This window comes from Leuciscus leuciscus, assembly GCF_965113295.1.
Source record: "Leuciscus leuciscus genome assembly, chromosome: 10".
NCBI classification, from domain to species: Eukaryota; Metazoa; Chordata; class Actinopteri; order Cypriniformes; family Leuciscidae; genus Leuciscus; species Leuciscus leuciscus.
In genome coordinates, this window is record NC_138734.1 from 980,206 (window position 1) to 1,004,263 (window position 24,058).

Consider the following 24,058-nt stretch of genomic DNA (forward strand, 5'->3'; position numbering starts at 1 on the left):
ACACTAGTGTACTATTTATGAAGACTATATCCTTAACACCAAGCTTATCTGCAGACTCAGTTGATTTTCTCCTTGATTCTTTTAACTCAAAAGTTAAAAGTGTAATTGATGATATTGCTCCTGTGAAAGTCAGGAAGAAGAGTGGCAGACAAAAAGCACCTTGGAGAAACTCAACGGCAGTGTAACATTTGAGTAGACAATGCAGAAAATCAGAGCGCATGTGGCGGAAGACAAAACTTGTAGTCCATTATAACATCTACAACGACAGCCTTCATGCTTTCAATATGGAACTAGGCAAAGCTAGACAGACTTTCTTCTCAAATATTATAAACTGCAATTTAAACAACACACGCACTCTTTTTGCTACTGTAGAGAGACTGACAAACCCCCCAAGCCAGATTCCCAGTGAAATGCTCTCAGACAGCAAGTGCAGTGAGTTTGCTTCTTTCTTCTCTGAGAAAATCAATAATATAAGAAAGGTGATCAGCACATCCTTGAGTTGCGCTGGGGTCAGACTGATCAGACCACCTGAGAAAGTAGTTACTATGCCTGATTTAGAAGAAATTGATGGCAAAATTTTGGAAGAAACCGTACAGCACCTTAAAACATCAACCTACGCTCTTGACACACTTCCCACATCTTTTTTCAAAAGTGTGTTAAACAGTTTAGAAGCAGATCTTCTAGAAGTGGTAAATGCCTCACTTCTCTCTGGAAGTTTTCCAAACTCCCTGAAAACTGCAGTTGTCAAGCCCCTCCTGAAAAAGAGCAATCTGGATAGGACCATATTGAAGCTAGATCTGTGTCTGTCAAGAAGAGATGCTTAAATGAGAACACTAGTGTACTATTTATGAAGACTATATCCTTAACACCAAGCTTATCTGCAGACTCAGTTGATTTTCTCCTTGATTCTTTTAACTCAAAAGTTAAAAGTGTAATTGATGATATTGCTCCTGTGAAAGTCAGGAAGAAGAGTGGCAGACAAAAAGCACCTTGGAGAAACTCAACGGCAGCAAATATCTACCAATATCTGCCGCAGACCCTGGGTGGGGCTTTACCATATTAAGCAACTATAGACCGATCTCAAATCTTCCTTTCATAGGCAAGATCATTGAAAAAGTTATCTTCAATCAGCTGAACAAATTCTTATGCTCGAATGGATACTTTGACAACTTTCAATCTGGTTTCTGACCGCACCACAGCACAGAGACAGCGCTCATAAAGATAATAAACGATATTCGCTTAAATACTGATTCAGGCAAATTATCAGTGCTGGTACTACTCGACCTCAGTGCTGCATTTGACACTGTCGATCATAACATACTTCTGGACAGGCTGGAAAACTGGGTGGGGCTTTCTGGGATAGTCCTAAAATGGTTCAGGTCATACTTAGATGGGAGAGGTTATTATGTGAGTATAGGAGACCATAAGTCTGAGTGGACATCCATGACATGCGGAGTCCCTCAAGGCTCAATTCTTGCGCCACTCCTGTTCAACCTGTATATGCTCCCAATGAGCCAAATAATGAGAAAGAACCAAATCTCCTACCACAGCTCTGCAGACGACACACAGCTCCACTTATCCCAATCTCCTAACGATTACAGCCCCATTGACTCCCTGTGCCAATGCATTGATGAAGTCAACAGTTGGATGTGCCAAAACTTTCTTCAGTTAAACAAAGACAAAACGGAAGTCATTGCGTTTGGAAACAAAGATGAAGTTCTCAAGGTGAACGCATACCTTCACTCTAGGCGTCAAACAACTAAAAATCAAGTCAGGAATCTTGGTGTGACACTAGAGTCAGACCTTAGTTTCAGTAGTCATGTCAAAGCAATAACTAAATCTGTCACAGTGTCTGGTTTGTGTCTCGTTTCACGGTGTCCTTCACTTTGACTACAATTCCCAGCATTCTGTCTGTCACTTATCACTGTTCATTACACTCAGCTGTTGCCCGTAATCATTGTCCCAGCTGTTCATTGTTAGTCCTGTTAGATCTGTGTGTATTTATTCTCTGCCTGTTTCTGTATGTGTACGGAGTCGTTAATTTGTGTTACCACACTTCTTGTCTGTTTATACCCGTTCTTGTTTGGATTGCTTCTCTGGATTTTTGACCTCTGCATGGATTACAACGATGTTGGATTGCCCTCTTAATAAATTACTGCACTTGGATTTTCCTGCTTCCCGTGTGCATCCGTGACAGAACGACTCCGTCACCATAAATCCAGCGGTAATTTTCATTTTTTATTATTTTTTGTAGGATCTCGTCCCCAGTTACTATGTGGATTCCACGTAGCGAACTTTCTCCCGCAGAGAGAGAGAAGGGCATCTCTTTACTAGAGTATTTTTCTAGATGTGCACAAAGGCATGAGGAAATCAGGATAGCTGAAGCTTCACCACGGGTCTCTTCGAGCGCTGGGACTTCGTCGATGGTTTCGTCCAGTTCAGAGACGGTACACATCCGTCAGAAGGGAAGAAGGAGGAGGAGACCTGCGTCGGCCCAGTCAGAGACTGTCCACGTCACGTCTGCCCAGCCGGAGACTGTTCAAGTCACGTCTGCCCAGTCAGAGACTGTTCACATTCCGTCTGCCCAGCCGGAGACTGTTCACGTCACGTCTGCCCAATCAGAGACTGTTCACATTCCGTTTGCCCAGCTAGAGACAGATCAAGAGATGCCCATTCGTGTGGCTGCCAAGGCTATGATGGATTATTTGGAGCGTCTGACTCGGATCCTGGACATGCCAGTGTCCGTTCCTGAGCCGGAGCCAGTGTCCGTTCCTGAGCCGGAGCCAGTGTCCGTTCCTGAGCCGGAGCCAGTGTCTGTTCCTGAGTCTGTGCCTGTGTCTGTTTCTGTGTCTGTTCCTGAGCCCTCAGTGACCGCGACACTGGCCATTATGGCCACAGCCATGTGGTGTGTGTGGGCTACGCACACACTTGGGCCGGTGGTGTCTGTTCCCGAGCCGGTGGTGCCAGTTCCAGTGCCCGAGTCGGTGGTGCCAGTTCCAGTGCCCGAGCCGGTGGTGCCAGTTCCAGTGCCCGAGCCGGTGGTGCCAGTTCCAGTGCCCGAGCCGGTGGTGCCAGTTCCAGTGCCCGAGCCGGTGGTGCCAGTTCCAGTGCCCGAGCCGGTGGTGCCAGTTCCAGTACCCGAGCCGATGGTGCCAGTTCCAGTGCCCGAGCCGATGGTGCCAGTTCCAGTGCCCAAGTCGGTGGTACCTGTTCCTGAGCCAGTTCCAGTGCCCGAGCCGGTGGTGCCAGTTCCAGTGCCCGAGCCGACGGTGCCAGTTCCAGTGCCTGAGCCGGTGGTGCCAGTTCCAGTGCCCGAGCCGGTGGTGCCAGTTCCAGTGCCCGAGTCGGTGGTGCCTGTTCCTGAGCCCGAGCCGGTGGTATCTGTTCCTAAACCGGTGGTATCTGTTCCTAAACCGGTGGTGTCTGTTCCTGAGCCGGTGGCGTCTGTTCCAGTTCCTGAGCCGCCGGTGGTGTCTGTTCCAGTTCCTGAGCCGCCGGTGGTGTCTGTTCCTGAACCTGAGCCGGTGGTGTCTGTTCCTGAGCCGGTGGTGTCTGTTCCTGAGCCTGCGCCGGTGGTGTCTGTTCCTGAGCCTGCGCCGGTGGTGTCTGTTCCTGAGCCTGCGCCGGTGGTGTCTGTTCCTGAGCCGGTGGTGTCTGTTCCAGTTCCTGCGCTGGTGGTGTCTGTTCCAGTTTCTGCGACGCCATGGCCGCCCGAGGGGTCGTCTCCGCCGTGGCCGCCCGAGGGGTCGTCTCCGCCGTGGCCGCCCGAGGGGTCGTCTCCGCCGTGCCCGCCCGAGGGGTCGTCTCCGCCATGGCCGCCCGAGGGGTCGTCTCCGCCGTGGCCGCCCGAGGGGTCGTCTCCGCCTTGGCCGCCCGAAGGACCTGCCCCGTCCCGGTCGCCTGCACAGCCGGATCCGCCCTGGCCGTCCGAGGGAAAGTCTCCGCCCTGGCTGCCCGAGGGGTCGTCTCCGCCGTGGCCGCCCGAGGGGTCGTCTCCGCCTTGGCCGTCCGAGGGGTCGTCTCCGCCTTGGCCGCCCGAAGGACCTGCCCCGTTGCGGTCGCCTGCACAGCCGGATCCGCCGTGGCCGCCCGAGGGGTCGTCTCCGCCGTGGCCGCCCGAGGGGTCGTCTCCGCCTTGGCCGCCCGAAGGACCTGCCCCGTCCCGGTCGCCTGCACAGCTGGATCCGCCCTGGCCGCCCGAGGGAAGGTCCCCGCCCTGGCCGCCCGAGGGAAAGTCTCCGCCCTGGCCGCCCGAGGGAAAGTCTCCGCCCTGACCGCTCGAGGGACTGTCGTCTCCGCCCTGGCCGCCAGATGAACTGTCACTCCCTGTCCCCGTTTCCCTCCATGGACCTGGCCCACCTTCCCTCCCCCTGATCCTCCACCATTCCACCTCCCTCCTGAACTCTTGTGTTGTGTTTTAGTGTTGTCATGGAGCGTCTGGTAGCCGCTCCGTAGAGGGGGGGTTATGTCACAGTGTCTGGTTTGTGTCTCGTTTCACGGTGTCCTTCACTTTGACTACAATTCCCAGCATTCTGTCTGTCACTTATCACTGTTCATTACACTCAGCTGTTGCCCGTAATCATTGTCCCAGCTGTTCATTGTTAGTCCTGTTAGATCTGTGTGTATTTATTCTCTGCCTGTTTCTGTATGTGTACGGAGTCGTTAATTTGTGTTACCACACTTCTTGTCTGTTTATACCCGTTCTTGTTTGGATTGCTTCTCTGGATTTTTGACCTCTGCATGGATTACAACGATGTTGGATTGCCCTCTTAATAAATTACTGCACTTGGATTTTCCTGCTTCCCGTGTGCATCCGTGACAAAATCAGCATACTATCATCTGAAAAATATTGCAAGAATTAGATGCTTTGTTTCCAGACAAGACTTAGAGAAACTTGTGCATGCTTTCATCACCAGCAGGGTGGATTATTGTAATGGACTCCTCACTGGCCTTCCCAAAAAGACCATAAGACAGTGTCAGCTCATACAGAACACTGAGCAGAACCAGAACATATGAACACATCACACCAGTCCTCAGGTCTTTACACTGGCTCCCAGTTAGATTTAGGATTGATTTTAAAGTATTATTACTGGTATATAAATCACTCAATGGCCTAGGACCTCAATACATTGCAGATATGCTCACTGAATATAAACCCAACAGATCGCTCAGATCATTAGGATCACATCAGAAATACCAAGGGTTCACTATAAGCATGGCGAGTCCGCTTTAGCTATTATGCTGGAACAGCTTCCAGAAGAGATCAGATGTGCTCCTACAGTCACATTCAAATCCAGACTCAAAACACTTCTGTTTAACATCCAGACTCAGAACACTTCTGTTTAGCTGTGCATTTACTGAGAGCGCTGTTCGTCCGACTGTTTGTATTGTATTGTCTTTTCTTTTTTATTCTAAACTGTTTTAATTATTCTTATTTCTTTTGATTATTGTAATTTCTTCTATGTAAAGCACTTTTAATTACCATTGTGTATGAAATGTGCTATATATTGCCTTGCCTTGCCTAATAAAGCCGGAATTTGATCCTACAGAATTAGTCAATTAGAGGCCGATCACAAATCTACCTTTTCTGTCAAAGATACTAAAGGCAGTAAGATCTGCAAAGCTCCAGTTCTTCTCTATATCAGTGTCAGTGTTCCTGAACTCCTGAAACGCCTCCATTGTAGTCTTGAGTTTCTTCCGGGAACGAACACGTCACAATATTCCTCATTATAATAATTCATATGCAGAATAAAGGGGCGGGGCCTGGTTGAGTTTGTTAGTAGTGTGTTAAACTGCCGGTTATGGTAAGGGACGGAGCATTTCCCAAACACACTCGAAGCGCTCGACCAATCACAACACACTGCTCCAGCCGACCAATCAGAGCACAGTGTGCTTTTCAGAAGGAGGGGCTTCATAGAGACAGGAAGTAAACAGAGCGTAACTGACAGACTGGGAAGAGAGGAGCTGCAACAATGGAGAATATGAGGAGAATAATGTGTTTTTGAACATTCAAGCATGACAACCATATTATATTATATTGATAACATTGAGGTTTTATCTCACTAAGGATGAGCTGACGTCACTGATGTTGTTGTGTGTGTGTGTGTTTCCAGGCGTGATGTCAGACAGACAGTTCGGGACTCAGTTCGTGTGCAGTGTGGTGGCGTCTCACGTCAGTCATCTTCCCTCCACCAGCCTGAGCTTCATCTGGATCGCTCCTCCACCCGGCACAGGCTGCGTCAACTTCATGTGAGTCACTCACACAACAACCTCAGCTCATGCATGTGAGAAAAACAAAACCTCATGGCGAGAGGAAATCTCTGAACACATCTGACACGAGGCAGATTCTTCACGAGTGAGTGAGTCCTGAAAGGGTCGTCACACTGTGTTTGCATAAAACATGCAAAGCTTCCAGAACCAAACATGCATCAGTTTCAGATCAACAGAAGGGCCAGTTCTTGCCTCTCAGAAATGCAAAGCAGACAAAAGACCTTATCAAAAGCTCCACACATTTAGATGTCACTGTTTCAATTCTGAGAGCAAAAGTCTAGAATGCGGTGAGGAAACAGCTCAGAATGATTATATTGCCCTTCATGTGCTATCAGAAGTATTATAAATACATAGACATGAAAGACCTCTCCAGTCATATTTAGGACTGGGAAATGGGGTGATAATTTTGATTCCAGAGTTTCTGTGTTGGGCGACCTGTCATGCTGAAAGAGAGAACTATCGCTGTAGTGACTGTGGAGTTGTATTCATTTCCCCACAACTAGTTACAGACTTATATATTTACACACTACATATAAATAACCATTTGATGCATATTGTATGTAATTTACATAGCATGTTTTGGCCTGGAATTCCAGAATAGCAGTAAAATGTGTATTGTGCAGATGCACTACAACCTGATATCAAGGATAAATCTGTTGATTTCCAGCTCATATGGAGGCCGACGGCCAGTAATAATAGCAGAGATGTTGTTTGCTGTGAACTAAAGGCGTGCGCTCAGAGGACACAGACGGCGTCAGATCGTATACATGTCAATCATGTCAGGACAAGCTTTCAGATCGAAACCCTTGAGAGCAGACCGTCATTTAAAGAGCCGTTTTCAGCACTCATGACTTCACAGCTTTCCCTGTGTGTGTGTGTGTGTGTGTGTGTGTGTCCGCGGGTCAGCAGAAGATCTGTGCACGTGTGTGTGTGTGTGTGTGTGTGTGTGTGTGTGTGTCCATGTCTCTCCGCCGTTTGTCATTTTCAGAGTTTATGTCGGGCGTTTCTGAGCATTCAAGGCCAAATGTTCAGTCAGTCATAACCCTGCCATGAAGCCATGATGGGAAAAAGCCACTTTGCTTCTGAGGCGGCGAGTGTTTAGGCATTTCTCTTATTACGATTAATTGACATTGAATGGAGTCCGGGCTGTTTGTGATGGACCATCTGTTCAGGGCAGGCTGTGTTTCTGGATCATACAAAACACTTTCGTTCTGTGTGCGTATTGTTATTTTCTTTTCCTGGAAAGAGTCGATCTTATATACTGTCTTTGGCTATACAAACAAGTGCCATATGAGTGAACTGGGGCAAGATGAAATAACTGAAGAAGTGAGATTGATCGAATGAAAGACACAAAGAGAGTTTCCATTGTTTATTTCTGGAAGTTGAGCTCGACAGCAGCGAACATTTATTTAACTGTGAAATTCACAAACAACTGAAAAGTTGAAGACAATGTCAATGAATTTTGCAATAAAGGCTTTATAATACAGAAATATATTCCTAAATGATGTATAGACAGACAGTATGCATTCCTCTGTGAGAAATCACGTTAAATGTGCTCTTGTAGTGTACTTCAAATATTAAAAGTATATTTTAAAAAAACGGAACTTATATTAATGGAATAAAAGGAACTTAAAGACAGCACACTTTCATGGCTGTTTCTTAACACACGAGTATAATTTTAAAAGTGCATTTTTTTAAAAGGTCAAATTAAAAGATTTACTTTAAAACACATTTCAAATCATTATGTTTGAACTCTTTCCCCGCCATTAACTGAATTTTCAGGCTATCCATGTTTTGACAGTTGTACAGTAGGGGGCGCTATTACTTATGATAGAGTTCAGAATCTCCTGATCAAAACACAGGTGAAGAAGAAGCAGAAACAAGCGACAGAAGCATGGCTGACGCACATATAAAATAACACGGTCATCAAATATTAAACTGCATATAAACCAAAAGTCAACGTTACTGAATGAAATGTTGAACCATGAAGACCCATGACTCGATCTTCTCCATCTGTGCTTGATCATCGCTCTGAATCCCATCTGGATGAAGATTTTGACAAAAACGTGTACAAAAACATTAAGTTCACGTTTAAGTTCAATATAAAGCATTGAACTTTAGTTCAACCGTGTGCAAACACACAACGACGCTCAGTGAAGCCAGACTGCCTTAATGCTCTTGTTTGTAATGAGCTCTTAACTGTTGTCAAGGTCATTTCATTCTCACCTTTACTTAAACGACTTCCAATGACCCGGTATAATGAGCAGGTAATTTGCCAACAGCTCCCTGGAAGCCTCTTCTAAACGCTCATTAAATCTGCATGCGCCGAGGGAGCGCTTCCTCGCGACAACAAACACTTCCTCGTCCTCTATTCATCTGACAACACGCGTAATCTGATCAGCGGAGGCTGAGACTCTCACGTCTCTCACACTAAATGAGATAAGAGGAGAGGAAAGGAGGCTAAATATTGTTTTCCCTCTCGCTGATTGATTACTCGTCAGCCGCCGCAGCTGGAGCTCAGCAGAGCAGATCAATCAGACAATTAAAGCATTATTTTAAAGGCTAAATCCAAACGTGCAGAATGAGTGTGTGTAACTCTGGCTGTGATTCCCGTTATTAATCATGATTAGAGAGCTGTGCGATGATGTTCAGGGTTTTCAGCAGCAGATGTTCTGCGGATGTTCGAGCGATAGGCTGTGTGTGACTGTGCATCAGTTCCACACGCGTGTGTGTGATCGCATGTGACGGGGTCAGAGGTCACAGCGGGTTTGGATGGTCTAGCTGTCAGACGTGTGCTGCGGGCCGGAAACATGTAATCACACTACAGCATTCAGCATAATAACCTGTTTCTGATGTGTGTGTGTGTGTGTGTAAGAGCATTCAGCATAATAACCTGTTTCTGATGTGTGTGTGTGTGTGTGTGTGTGTGTGTAAGAGCATTCAGCATAATAATCTGTTTCTGGTGTGTGTGTGTGTGTGTGTGTGTAAGAGCATTCAGCATAATAACCTGTTTTTGATGTGTGTGTGTGTGTGTGTGTGTGTGTGTGTGTGTGTGTGTGTGTGTGTGTGTGTGTGTGTAAGAGCATTCAGCATAATAACCAGTTTTTGATGTGTGTGTGTGTGTGTGTGTAAGAGCATTCAGCATAATAACCTGTTTCTGATGTGTGTGTGTGTGTGTGTGTGTGTGTGTGTGTGTGTGTGTGTGTGTGTGTGTAAGAGCATTCAGCATAATAACCTGTTTATACACCTTCAGCTATATACTCCTTCACCTAAATACACCTTCACCTATATACTCCTATATACTCCTTCACCGATATACTCCTATATACTCCTTCACCTATATACTCCTATATACTCCTTCACCTATATACACCTTCACATGTATACTCCTTCACCTATATACTCCTTCACCGATATACTCCTATATACTCCTTCACCGATATACTCCTATATACTCCTTCACCGATATACTCCTATATACTCCTTCACCTATATACTCATATATACTCCTTCACCTATATACACCTTCACCAATATACTCCTATATACTCCTTCACCTTTATACTCCCTCACCTATATACACCTTCACCTATATACTCCTATATACTCCTTCACCTATATACACCTTCACCTATATACTCCTTCAGCTATATACACCTTCACCTATATACACCTATATACTCCTTCACCTATATACACTTTCACCTATATACTCCTATATACTCCTTTACCTATATACTCCTATATACTCCTTCAGCTATATACTCCTTCACCTATATACTCCTTCACCTATATACACCTTCACCTATATACTCCTTCACCTATATATACCTTCACCTATATACTCCTATATACTCCTTCACCTATACACCTTCACCTATATACTCCTATATACTCCTTCACCTATATACACCTTCACCTGTATCCTCCTATATACTCCTTCACCTATATACTCATATATACTCCTTCACCTATATACTCATATGTACTCATTTACCTATATACTCACCTGTATACTCCTATATACTCCTTCACATATATACACCACCTATATACTCCTATATACTCCTTCACCTATATGCTCCTTCAGCTATATACTCCTATACTCCTTTAGCTATATACTCCTTCACCTATATACTCCTATACTCCTTCAGCTATATACTCCTATACTCCTTCAGCTATATACTCCTTCACCTATATACTCCTATATACTCCTTCACCTATATACTCCTTCACCTATATACTCATATGTACTCCTTTACCTATATGCTCACCTGTATACTCCTATATACTCCTTCACATTGGTGGTGGTTGAGGAGATTCCCCCCTTCTATGTAAAGCGCTTTGAGGTCTCAGAAGAAGCGCTATATAAATGTAACAAATTATAAATTTCATATATACTCCTTCACCTATATACTCCTATATACACCTTCACCTATATACTCCTTCACCTATATACTCCTATATACTCCTTCACCTATATACTCATATGTACTCCTTTACCTATATACTCACCTGTATACTCCTATATACTCCTTCACATATTTACTCCTATATACTCCTTCACATATATACTCCTTCACCTATATACTCCTATATACTCCTTCACCTATATACACCTTCACCTATATACTCCTTCACCTATATATTTATATGTACTCCTTTACCTGTATACTCCTATATACTCCTTCACATATATACTCCTATATACTCCTTCACATATATACTCATATGTACTCCTTTACCTATATACTCACCTGTATACTCCTATATACTCCTTCACATACTGTATATACTCCTATATACTCCTTCACATATATACTCCTTCACCTATATACTCCTATATACTCCTTCACCTATATGCTCCTTCAGCTATATACTCCTTCACCTATATACTCCTTCACCTACTCCTATATACTCCTTCACCTGTATGCTCCTTCAGCTATATACTCCTTCACCTATATACTCCTATATACTCCTTCAGCTATATACTCCTTCACCTATATACTCCTATATACACCTTCACCTATATACTCCTATATACTCCTTCACCTATATACTCCTATATACTCCTTCAGCTATATACTCCTTCACCTATATACTCCTATATACACTCCTTCACCTATATACTCCTATATACACCTTCACCTATATACTCCTATATACTCCTTCAGCTATATACTCCTATTATACTCCTTCAGCTATATACTCCTTCACCTATATACTCCTATATACTCCTTCAGCTATATACTCCTTCACCTATATACTCCTATATACACCTTCACCTATATACTCCTATATACTCCTTCAGCTATATACTGCTATATACTCCTTCAGCTATATACTCCTTCACCTATATACTCCTATATACACCTTCACCTATATACTCCTATATACTCCTTCAGCTATATACTGCTATATACTCCTTCAGCTATATACTCCTATATACTCCTTCAGCTATATACTCCTATATACTCCTTCAGCTATATACTCCTTCAGCTATATACTCCTTCAGCTATATACTCCTTCAGTTATATACTCCTTCAGCTACATACTCCTCAATGATAAACCATCGAGGAGAGACACATACACTGATTCACGTGTGCCGGTGTGACCACTGAGTTTCTCCACTCTACCTTTGAAAATCACATTTGCAGCAAGACATATAAACTCTGAGATCTGCCAGATGTCCTTGAGTCCCTTCAGTGATTTACTCAGTGTGAGGTTGGTTGTCAGTCCTGTAAATGAATTAAGTGCCAAAGTCAGCTAGTGTTTGAATGATCACAGATGGAACTGATATCCTGACCTGAAATGATAAACGCACTAAACGTCAAACTCCATCTTCAGTGTTTGCAGCGGTGGAGACGGTTTACTCCTGTGTGTTTCTATGACTATAGTAAGGCTGTTTGTAAATGTGTGATGCGAGAACAAACATGAATGCGTGAACATAACTAAAGACCAGACCAGTGTGAGTAAGAGCATGAAACATATTAAATGAACCGCATTACTGCATGTTTTTTCTCTAATGTTTCCATATTAGCGAACAAGCCGTCTGGGACTCGTTTCATAAATATTGAAGTGCCTTGCTCCGACGTAACCTCCTGCTCTTCATTATGCTCGATGTTTTATTCATAAATCCCATTTCCAAATTTGTCTTTACCAAGCCCTGAAAGATGAATGTGGTTTTGTTTTGTTTTTTTTCCGTCAGCATCCTTCATCTCCCCCTTTTGCAGTTTATTATTTATTCATGAGATGTTGTTTGGTTATTCATGAGACCAGAAATGCCTCACAACCAGAAATGCTTTCGGTGTCAGAGACTGAATCTGAAACAACAGTCCAGCCAAACTCCTCAAACATTTGTATTCTTTAACAGTTCACTATGATTAAAGCAATAGTTCATATTAGTATATGTACTGTATCTGTAAGCACTTCATATTCTCAGAGCTCATAAGGATGTAGATTTGTAAGTGTTTGCTGGGAGTTTGAACTCTTGTCCTCACTTTATTTTGTTCATGTCATGCACTTTGAATGTTCTTTATCAATATCACTTGGGCTGGATTGAAAATATTGATTTCTTTATTTTAATCGATTCTCATTTTGATGAACCGATATTGATTCTTAAATCACAGGAATCAATCTTTCAGTCTGCGCTGTGCCAATAATCACAATAATGACAATAATCACAATAATCTTTGTGCTTTTATGATATGAAACAAAGTCTCAGCTTTCAAATTCTGTCCATTTTATAATGTGTGTTTGTGTTTAATGTGTGTGACAGATGAAGCGATCATCTCTTCCTCTTATCTACTAGTTACAGCAGCAAATAAACATGATGAACATCAGAAGGAAAGTTGAAAGATTCAGAACAACTTCCTGAAATCACTCATGTCTCATGTAATCCATCAATCAGTGTTTCAACCGTCAATAAAACAGCGTGAGATCAATAATGTCACGTAATTTACCTCAGGAAAGATATTCAATGACCATAAACTCGATAGGTGCTTGAAAAATAACTCTAGAGAGGAGCGTTTTGATAAATATATGCACTATATTACATATTCATTATATTTTTATTGAACCTGTTGTTCAATATTTAATGTAAGTTTGAATAATCCGTCATGAATACAAGTTTTATCTCAGCCACCATTTAAATTATTATTTTTCAAAAACAAATTGGAGTACATAATTATGTCATTGAAAAGTTATTATAATAACTTTATTATTATAAAACCGGCCTTATGTGTAATTTAATATTTGTGTACAAATCAGTTGCTCATTTTAACCCTTAATATTACAGTGTAAAAAATAATTATTGGTTTAACTTTAAGTTAGTTAATCTAGTTGCCTTTAAAATTTTGAGCTCATTGAAATACAAAGAAAGAGATTATTTTAATCAAGAGAAATTCAAAATATTATGATAACTGAAGAACATTGGTGAATCTAAGTTGATTTGATAAAAAAAAAAAAGCTTTGATAATGCAGCGACTGACAGGATTCCTGTATATTTTACAGCATTAGATGAAAGATATTTTATTCCCTGAGAAGAACTGACATGTACTGTTATACACCCAAACAAGTCCGTGTTGAATTGAGCTGAATAGAGACTGGAACTGAATCGAGTGTGGAAGGAGGTTGTGTGGGCGACGACATGCGGATGAAAGCTTCAACACCTCGACCTCTGCTGACCTCTGACCTCAAACCAACAGCTATTCACGTGTGTGAAGGAAAACAGCACAAAACCTCCATCAGCAGATCCGGGGTCAGTGTGTGTGAGAGTGTGTGAGAAAGCAGCGGGTCAAGGATCGAGCTTTAAGAGCTGCTGGTCTTCACCACTGATGATGTTCATCACACACGCTCAAGCTCTTCTTTCAAACTATTTATTGTAGATTAATGCGTAATGCAATAAAAGGAAATGAAGAGCGAGAGAGAATCATCACGGGACACATTAACATCTCTCTGGGTCTTTATTCTGACCGCTGTCTCAGAAAAGGAAAAGCGATGGATGGGAACGTAAAAAATTAAAAGTATTTCAGATTTTTTCCCCCCTCAAACAATAATGAAATATGATGAATGAAGAGAAGTCCACACTAGCCTGCCTCTCTTTGAGTGTTTGTGCGTGTGCTTTCAACTCTTATTTCACACACTTTGCTCAAGGAAGCTTTTCGTCTGAACTGTAAAATCTCTCATTAACAGCTGTGTTCAATTAGAAGATTATGAGATCAAATGATTTTCATCCAATCCATGCTTAAACAAGCTGAAAAATACATTCTTCATAAACATACACTGCACACATAATTATAGTGTGAGTGAGTGTGTGTGTCTGAGTATTTGCGTATGTTTGTGTGTGTGTGTAAAAGAGAGAGTATGTGCGTGTGTGTGTGTGTGAGAGTGTGTGTGTGAGAGCGAGTGTGTGTGTGTGTGTGTGTGTGTGTGTGTGTGTGTGTGTGTGAGTGTGTGTGTTTGTGTGTGTGTGTGTGTGAGTAAGTGTGTGTGTGTGTGTGTGTGAGAGTGTGTGTGTGTGTGTGTGTGTGTGTGTGTGTGTGTGTGTGTGTGTGTGTGTGTGAGAGTGTGTGAGTGAGTGTTTGTGTGTGTGTGTTAGAAAGTGTTAAAAAATGATAGACGTTTAAGAACGAAGTAAAGCAAATGCACTGAACGAAAAAACAAACACATTTTTACACAAAGTATGTAATTTGCTAAATAATTTGGGTGTCTAAAATCGCTAGTCAAAGTCATCAGAGTCCTGCATGTAACCAAGCTTTGCTCCAAATCTTAATTTAGCCGCCGAAAGGTTTTAAAGTACCATTTTCATAGTAACACAATGTCTGATTTGGAGTGTTTGAGCTTTTGAATGACGCCTGATTTATGATGATTACTAAAACATGTGACGGGGGAAAGGCAATAAAAACAGTCTTTAAAAGGCTTTAACGTGAATATGTCGCAGATATATGTTCTCATCAGAAGCTCTTGAAGAGGTGCATGTCGTACGCCGAAGGTCTGCAGTATCAGTGTAAATCAGTGTGTGTGTAAAACACTCTCCTCCTCCTGACCTCTTGACCTCTGATGGCGTCTCTGACATGAAGACCTACGGCCCGCTCTCAAACTTTAATCCTCTTCATCTTCTGTGGGTTATGGCTAATATTTCTCTGTGTGTGTGTGTGTGTGTGTGTGTGTGTGTGTGTGTGTGTGTGTGTGTGTGTGTGTGTGTGTGTGTGTGTGTGTGTGCGCGTGTGTGTGTGTGTGCTCGTCCCTCAGGGCCACAGCGACGCACCGAGGACAGATCATCTTCAAGGACGCTCTGGCGCAGCAGCTGTGTGAGCAGGGAGGTGAGGATAACACACACACACACACACACACACACACACACACACACACACACACACACACACACACACACACACACACACACACACACACACACACACAGCAGTTCGAGAGGTAAGTGCAGCACATCCCGTCCCAGAACACACTGGGATTCGGAGACAGGAACCATAACTTACTAAAGCCTCTCCATCCAAACAATGGATCCAGACACTGAAGCTGTCAATCACACCGTAATGAAAACACACAATAGAAGAGAATGAAAGTTTTTCAGCACTCACACATTAAGATTTTAAAGAAATCCATTTCAAGTTTCAAGGGCTTAAAGCTTTGAGTGGTTAAAGGAATTATAAATATCCCAGCAGGACTGAAGAACGGGGCGAATCTCCGTCAGCAATGAGACATGAGCAGATTATCACTCGAACTCGAGTCGAGAGGAGATCTGAGACAGAGTGTGTGTGTGTGTGTGTGTGTGTGTGAGAGAGAGAGAGAGAGAGAGAGAGAGAGTGTGTGTGTGTGAGACATGAGCAGATTATCACTCGAACTCGAGTCGAGAGGAGATCTGAGACAGAGTGTGTGTGTGTGTGTGTGTGTGTGTGTGTGTGAGAGAGAGAGAGAGAGAGAGAGTGTGTGTGTGAGACATGAGCAGATTATCACTCGAACTTGAGTCGAGACGAGATCTGAGACAGAGCTGGAGGTTTAGAGGAGAGTGAGGAGTGTGTGTGTGTGTGTGAGTGTTTGTAACAAAGAGAGTGTGAGACCCAGAGCTGAAGGTTTACGGAGGAGAGCGAGGACGGTGTGTCAAGTCGGCCCGGATCCGGCTGACTATATCATGCGTTGTGGTCGTGTCTAGGCGCAGGTCCTCCATCTGATCTGGATACGGCCAGGATCCGGCTGACTACATCATGTGTTGTGGTCGTGTCTAGGTGCAGGTCCTCCATCTGATCTGGATACGTCCCGGATCCGGCTGACTACATCATGTGTTGTGGTCGTGTCTAGGCGCAGGTCCTCCATCTGATCTGGATACGGCCCGGATCCGGATGACTACATCATGTGTTGTGGTCCTACATCTGATCTGGATACGGCCCGGATACGGCTGACTACATCATGTGTTGTGGTCGTGTCTAGGCTCAGGTCCACCATCTGATCTGGATACGGCCCGGATCCGGCTGACTACATCATGTGTTGTGGTCGTGTCTAGGCGCAGGTCCACCATCTGATCTGGATACGGCCCGGATCCGGCTGACTACATCATGCGTTGTGGTCGTGTCTAGGCGCAGGTCCTCCATCTGATCTGGATACGGCCCGGATCCGGCTGACTACATCATGCGTTGTGGTCGTGTCTAGACGCAGGTCCTCCATCTGATCTGGATATGGCCCGGATCCGGCTGACTACATCATGTGTTGTGGTCGTGTCTAGGCGCAGGTCCACCATCTGATCTGGATACGGCCCGGATCCGGCTGACTACATCATGCGTTGTGGTCGTGTCTAGGCTAAGATCCACCATCTGATCTGGATACGGCCCGTATCCGGCTGACTACATCATGTGTTGTGGTCGTGTTTAGGCTCAGGTCCACCATCTGATCTGGATACAGCCCGGATCCGGCTGACTACATCATGCGTTGTGGTCGTGTCTAGGCGCAGGTCCACCATCTGATCTGGATACGGCCCGGATCCGGCTGACTACATCATGCGTTGTGGTCGTGTCTAGGCTCAGGTCCACCATCTGATCTGGATACGGCCCGGATCCGGCTGACTACATCATGCGTTGTGGTCGTGTCTAGGCTCAGGTCCTCCATCTGATTTGGATACAACCCAGATCCGGCTGACTACATCATGTGTTGTGGTCGTGTCTAGGCGCAGGTCCACCATCTGATCTGGATCCGGCCCGGATCCGGCTGACTACATCATGCGTTGTGGTCGTGTCTAGGCTCAGGTCCACCATCTGATCTGGATACGGCCCGGATCCGGCTGACTACATCATGCGTTGTGGTCGTGTCTAGGCTCAGGTCCTCCATCTGATCTGGATACGGCCCGGATCCGGCTGACTACATCATGCGTTGTGGTCGTGTCTAGGCTCAGGTCCTCCATCTGATTTGGATACAACCCAGATCCGGCTGACTACATCATGTGTTTTGGTCGTGTCTAGGCGCAGGTCCACCATCTGATCTGGATACAACCCGGATTCGGCTGACTACATCATGTGTTGTGGTCGTGTCTAGGTACAGGTCCTCCATCTGATCTGAATATAACCCGGATCCGGCTGACTACATCATGCGTTGTGGTCGTGTCTAGGCTCAGGTCCTCCATCTGATCTGGATACGGCCCGGATCCGGCTGACTACATCACGCGTTGTGGTCGTGTCTAGGCACAGGTCCTCCATCTGATCTGGATACGGCCCGGATCCGGCTGACTACATCATGCGTTGTAGTCGTGTCTAGGCTCAGGTCCTCCATCTGATCTGAATACGGCCAGGATCTGGCTGACTACATCATGTGTTTTGGTCGTGTCTAGGCTCAGGTCCACCATCTGATCTGGATACGGCCCGGATCCGGCTGACTACATCATGTGTTTTGGTCGTGTCTAGGCTCAGGTCCACCATCTGATTTGGATTCGGCCCGGATCCGGCGGACTGCGTTAAACCTTTGTATAAACAGAGAGACTAATATTAGCATTTGATTTATGGGAAGTGTTCCCGGTTCCGGCTGACCTAATCTATGCAGCCTAACATTGAATTATAGAAGTTGATAATGTATTATGTGAATGCCAGGTCAAAGAGATGTGTTTTTAGTCTAGATTTGAACTGACAGAGTGTGTCTGCTTCCCGGACAATGTTAGGAAGACTGTTCCAAAGTTTTGGTGCTAAATAGGAGAAGGATCTACCGCCAGCAGTCGATTTAGATATTCTAGGTATTATTAACTGGCCGGAATTTTGAGATCGCAATAGACGAGCAGGGCCTATAATGCGTTAAGAGCTCGCTCAAGTACTGTGGAGCTAAACCATTTAGTGCTTTGTAAGTAATTAGCAATATTTAAAAATGTATACAATGTTTAATAGGGAGCCAGTGCAGTGTTGACAGAACCGGGCTAATATGGTCATACTTCCTGGTTCTGGTAAGAAGTTACCAAGCAGTAAATCCTGCTGCATTTTTACTAGACGTTTTTACTAGGTGTGTGTGTGTGTGTGTGTGTGTATGTGTGTGAGAGTGTGTGAGTGTTTGTAAGAGAGAGAGAGAGTGTGTGACCCAGACTTGGAGGTTTAGGGAGGAGAGCGAGGACGGTGTGTGTGTGTGTGTGTGTGTGTGTGTGTGAGAGAGAGAGTGTGTGAGTGTTTGTAAGAGAGAGAGAGAGAGTGTGAGACCCAGACTTGGAGGTTTAGGGAGGAGAGCGAGGACGGTGTGTGTGTGTGTGTATGTGTGTGAGAGTGTGTGAGTGTTTGTAAGAGAGAGAGAGTGTGTGAGACGCAGAGTTGGCGGTTTAGGGAGGAGTGCGAGGACAGTGTGTGTGTGTGTGTGAGAGAGAGAGAGAGAGAGAGAGAGAGAGAGAGCTGGAGATGACACTAGTATATCAGAGAGTGATATCTGTGACAGGTCAGGATGAGGGAAGGCGACTCTGAACTCTGCAATTTCCAGCCGCTCCATAAATTAGGTCTTTATGGGACACTGGACTCGCATCCCTGAGGATTGATCATCGGAGAGCGAGTATAACTCACGATGGGCGATCAGGAGAGGAGGCCGATCAGAACATGAGCAGATATACGACAGGCCTCTGGATGGAGATGAAATAATGTCCTGGGCTTCATAACATCCATCGCCAACTTTCCTCGGAGTGTCCGGCTTTGCATTAGAGAAGTTGGGAATGAACTGTTAAACTGTCAGTGTAAGCCGTCGCATTAGCACAGATCTACAGCCACAGCGCCGGAGGTAATTAAAGTTCTTAAGGAAACCAGCGAGGATTAAACTAAGCCTGAAATGAGTGCGACTGTCTACTGTCTGCTGTGTGTGTGTGTGTGTGTGTGTGTGTGTGTGTGTGTGTGTGTGTGTGTGTGTGTGTGTGTGTGTGTGTGTGTGTGTGTGTGTGTGTGTGTGTGTGTGTGACTGTCTGCTGTGTGAACGAGAGACTGAGGAAGAGATCGACAGATCAATGGCAGAAAACCCTAGCAGAACTGTGTGTGTGTGTGTGTGTGTGTGTGTGTGTGTGTGTGTGTCAGGGAGAGACACGGATTCAGTTGCAGGTAACAGCTACGTTTATTTTGCTCTCAATGAGTGCAGGAAAAATAACAGGAAGACAAAAAAAAAAAAAAGAGGAAGTCCAAATAAATGTCCACTGGGCCAGGAGAGCACTTCTCAAAAAGGACCAATTATAGCGTCAGGAGTGATGCAGCGTCCAAGTCACACTGAGTTCCCTAATGAAAAGTTGGTCACAGGCGATTGCATTACAATACATACAACAATGGTCTGACAAAAGACTGAACGCGAGAGGATCTAAAATAGGGGAGATTAATGAGGGATTAATTAGCAACAGGTTTGACATGAACACAGCTGATAATTAAGGATAACGAGTGGGAGGGGAACCGCCACAATGACAGCGAAGCACATGGCGAGCTGTCAAAACAAAGACCATGTGCTTAAAAGACAACAAGTCACACAGACACAGCAGATCAGACCAAAGTCATGACAGTACCTGGGTGCCAGCTTACGAGAGGGCGCCTGGAGTGGCAGGTCCTTGGTGGATAGCCATACCTTCACACTTACTGGGGAGCCGGAGTCCGGTGACGGTCAGCCGTCTGAAAGCCCGGGCCAAGGCCTCCTCAGCCCTCCTCCAGGTGCGACGACACTGACGCACAAAGGCCAAGAAAGACGGGACCGCGGCTTTGGGTTCCTGTGCAGGGAAAAGAGGCGGTTGATAACCCACAGAACATTGAAAAGGAGACATCCCCGTAGACACTACCGGCAGGGAGTAGTGGGAATATTTCACCCAAGATAGATGCTGACTCCAGGAGCTCGGACTATGTGACGCCAGGCAGTGGAGAGCTCGCTTGAGACCCTGGTTGGCTCGCTCGGCCTGCCCGAAAACCTGTACAACACTCACACTCACACTCACACTCACTCTCACACACTCTCTTTCTCTCACACACTCTCTCTCTCGCACACACTCACACACCGTCACACACTCCTGAAAACTTGAAGACAGACTTGTTGAGGCCCCGATCTGTCTACGGAACTCTTTCCAAAACCAGGAGACAAATTGGTGTCCTCTGTCAGAGACCACGTCCACTGGAAGACCATGGATCCAGAAGACGTCAGAATCACGGTGTTACCTCTCGATGGTGGAAGACCAGTGACGAAATCAAGGGCCAGGTGTGACCAAGGGCGAGAGGGAATGACCAAGGGCGAGAGGGAATGGGCAAAGGCTGCAACAGACCAACAGAAGAACGGTTAGATATCTTATTTTGAGTGCATACTGAGGAAGCCAACACAAACTGCCTGACATCTTGGGCCATGGATGGCCACCAAAATCGCTGACGGATGGCAGCCAGCAACTCCCAAAAAAACAGATGTGGCATGGAACATGCACTTCTCCACCCTGATGTAAAGCTGGTTCTCCAGCAGCCTTTTTAGTACCAGACGAACTTGTGGATACTTGCATCCTTCACCAGGGCCAGGGAGACAGCTGGGATGTTAGTGAGCCTGAAGAGTAGGACCCAGTATTCAAAGTGTCCCATTGGGGTGTTGAAGGACTCGACCAAAGGACTCGTGAATATTTTAATGTATGTCAGCATATTGCGCGTAAACTCTGAAATATCACAATGAAAGTCTCATGAAACATGACGGGAGAAACTGTTCCATATGTTCTTTCATTTGGGTTTATTAACATGTCATATTGGTTAGATGCAAAGAATGTGGGAAAACAATTAAAGACACCGGAACAACATCACATTTTTTGAGACATCGCATCCACAAAGTTTAGTCACATTACATATTATACTGTGGTGCAGCTGCAAGGCTCCTTTGGATTGCAAGCCTGTTACAACATTAACAAATAAAATATCCCCTTTATCTGTCAGGTTGTGGGGTTGAGGAGATGAAGTGAGGACTCAATTGCAGGAAGATGAGTTTTTATTAATCAAAAAATAAAACAAACAAAAACTACCCCGAGGGGGAAGACTTGACTTGACTTGACTTGACTTGACTTGACTTGACTTGACTTGACTTGACTTGACTTGACCACAGAAAGAACACACAAGGATAAATATACCACGTACAAATGACAACGAACCAGCACAGGACTGCAAACACAGGGAGAATAAGTAGGAGAGCAAACAAAGCAGGTAACGAGGGAGGACAGGTGGGGAAAATTTATCAATAATCAGGTAACAAGGTGGGGGGGGTTAGACAACAGGAGAGCACATGGCACAAGAAAATGCCTGACAAGCCATGTGCTCACACCAAACATGACAAAAGACACAAGCACATGCCCAGTAAAACAATTCACAAGCCATGTGCTCACACAAAACGAGACATGAACACGCAGTTAATGAAAACTCATAAGCCACGTGTTCACACAAAACATGACAACATGAAAGCACACAACTAGTGTTGCACACAAGCTGTGTGCAACACAGCACAAGACAAAACATGACATGAAAGCACACGGCCGACGTAAACATGAACCGCGTGCTACACAACACACGCAGACGGAAGAGCGTACGGTTTCGAGTTTGCTCGAGCCGGGACAAGACGGGCGCACGAGAACGAAAGCTCAGTTTTCTATTGACTTAAAAAATTCCGAGGTTTAATATTTTCAAATAATGACTGTCGTCAATAACAACACCGCTGTATAACAAACTACTGTATACAAACCAGGACTGGCACCATCTTGTATCCACTGAGCGATTGTATTGAAAATAACTAGGCTACTTGGTTTGTTGCCAGGACAATTTTTTTTATACATTGTAATGGAATATTAAGTGATTTACATGATCCCTTAAATCTTTTGACCTTTATTACTTCTGACCTGTAATGCTGCCTGGATCATAATCACACACTGTTTGCTCGTTGGCCAGAGGAGAACTGACCCCCGACTGAGCCTGGGTTCTCCCAAGGTTTCTTTCTCCATTCTGTCACTAATGGAGTTTTGGTTCCTTGCCACTGTTGCCTTGGCTTTTGACTTGCTTAGTTGGGGACATTTAATATTCAACAATATTATTGATCTGCCTTACTTAGGGTTAGTACACAATTTTATTCTAGAAACAAACTTTGTTGTTTTATTTTCATGTTATCACTGTGAAGCTGCTTTGATACAATCTGTATTGTAAAAAGCGCTTTATAAATAAAGGTGACTTGACTTGACATATTACAAACAAAACACATAATAGAAAGATCATATATTTTGTCTATATAATACAAATAATAGGATTTTTTTTGTATGAGAATTATTAAGGCATGAAATGACTTGAGATTCAATGCAGACTCGTGACAAAAGACTCCAGACTTGACTCAGACTCCAGCTTAAAGACTTCAGACTTGACTCGGACTCCAGATGAAAGACTTGTGAACATCTCTGCTTTATGGTGATGTCATTTAGACCCCGGTAGTCAATGCAGGGTCGCAGGGAGCCATCCTTCTTTTGAAGAAAAACCCAGCCCCAGTGGGGAGGGAGAGGGACAGATGAGGCCGGCATTTAAGGATTCCTGAATATTCTTGTCCATGGCCTCTCTCTCAGGACCAGATAGGGAATACAGACGACCCATGGGCGGAGAAGTGCCTGGGAGGAGATCAATGGTGCAGTCCGATGAGGAGGCAAGGATGTGGCCCGGGACTTACTGAAGACCTGCCAAAGATCAAGACAAGACAAGACTGACTCCAAGAGAACACAGAGTTGTCTCCCCAATCTACGTGAGGATTGTGCTGCACCAACAACGGGTAGTAGTAAAGGCAAAGACCCAGATTCAAACGTTCCTGCTTCTCCTTAGGGATGAGACGAACACGCCCCACTTGCATGGGCTCAGGGTCAGCTGAAGGAGACGAGGAGGTGGGAGCAGCACTGGAGGCACCCTCATCCAGCCTCCAGGAGGACTGAGCTGTCCACCTCTGTTGTCGACGTTGAAGACGCCCCTCCACACGAAGCGTCAGTTCCACAAGGGTGTCAAAATGCGCCTCGTTCCAGTCACAGGTGACCGCCAGAGTTCTGAACTGGATGGAGTATTCCGTAACAGAACAACCACCCTGGCTCAACCGCACCAGCTGGGAGGCCACCTCATCGCCTCAAGTAGAACAGTCAAAAAGATTAATAATCTCTGCTCTGAAGTCTTCGAATGTGGCACAGAACGGTGGACAAGCATCCCACACATCCTTTGCCCAGTCGCGGGCCCTTCCTTTCAGGAGTGTGATAACAAAGGCCACCTGGGACTCCTCCGTAACAACGGCGAGGCTGGAGTGCGAAGACAAGAGAGCACTGGGACAGGAA

At 45.0% G+C, this 24,058-nt stretch overlaps 1 protein-coding gene across 3 annotated transcripts in view; it reads left to right on the forward strand.

Annotated features, from left to right (window-relative positions):
- The window catches only part of reln (reelin), a 181,520-nt gene that overhangs the window by 49,451 nt on the left and 108,011 nt on the right, over positions 1–24,058 (forward strand). For all 3 annotated transcript variants that reach the window (XM_082182128.1, XM_082182130.1, XM_082182129.1), the window contains exons 3-4: positions 6,114–6,249; positions 15,523–15,593. In XM_082182128.1, coding sequence (XP_082038254.1) covers positions 6,114–6,249; positions 15,523–15,593 — 207 coding nt within the window. The remainder of the gene's footprint in view (positions 1–6,113; positions 6,250–15,522; positions 15,594–24,058) is intronic.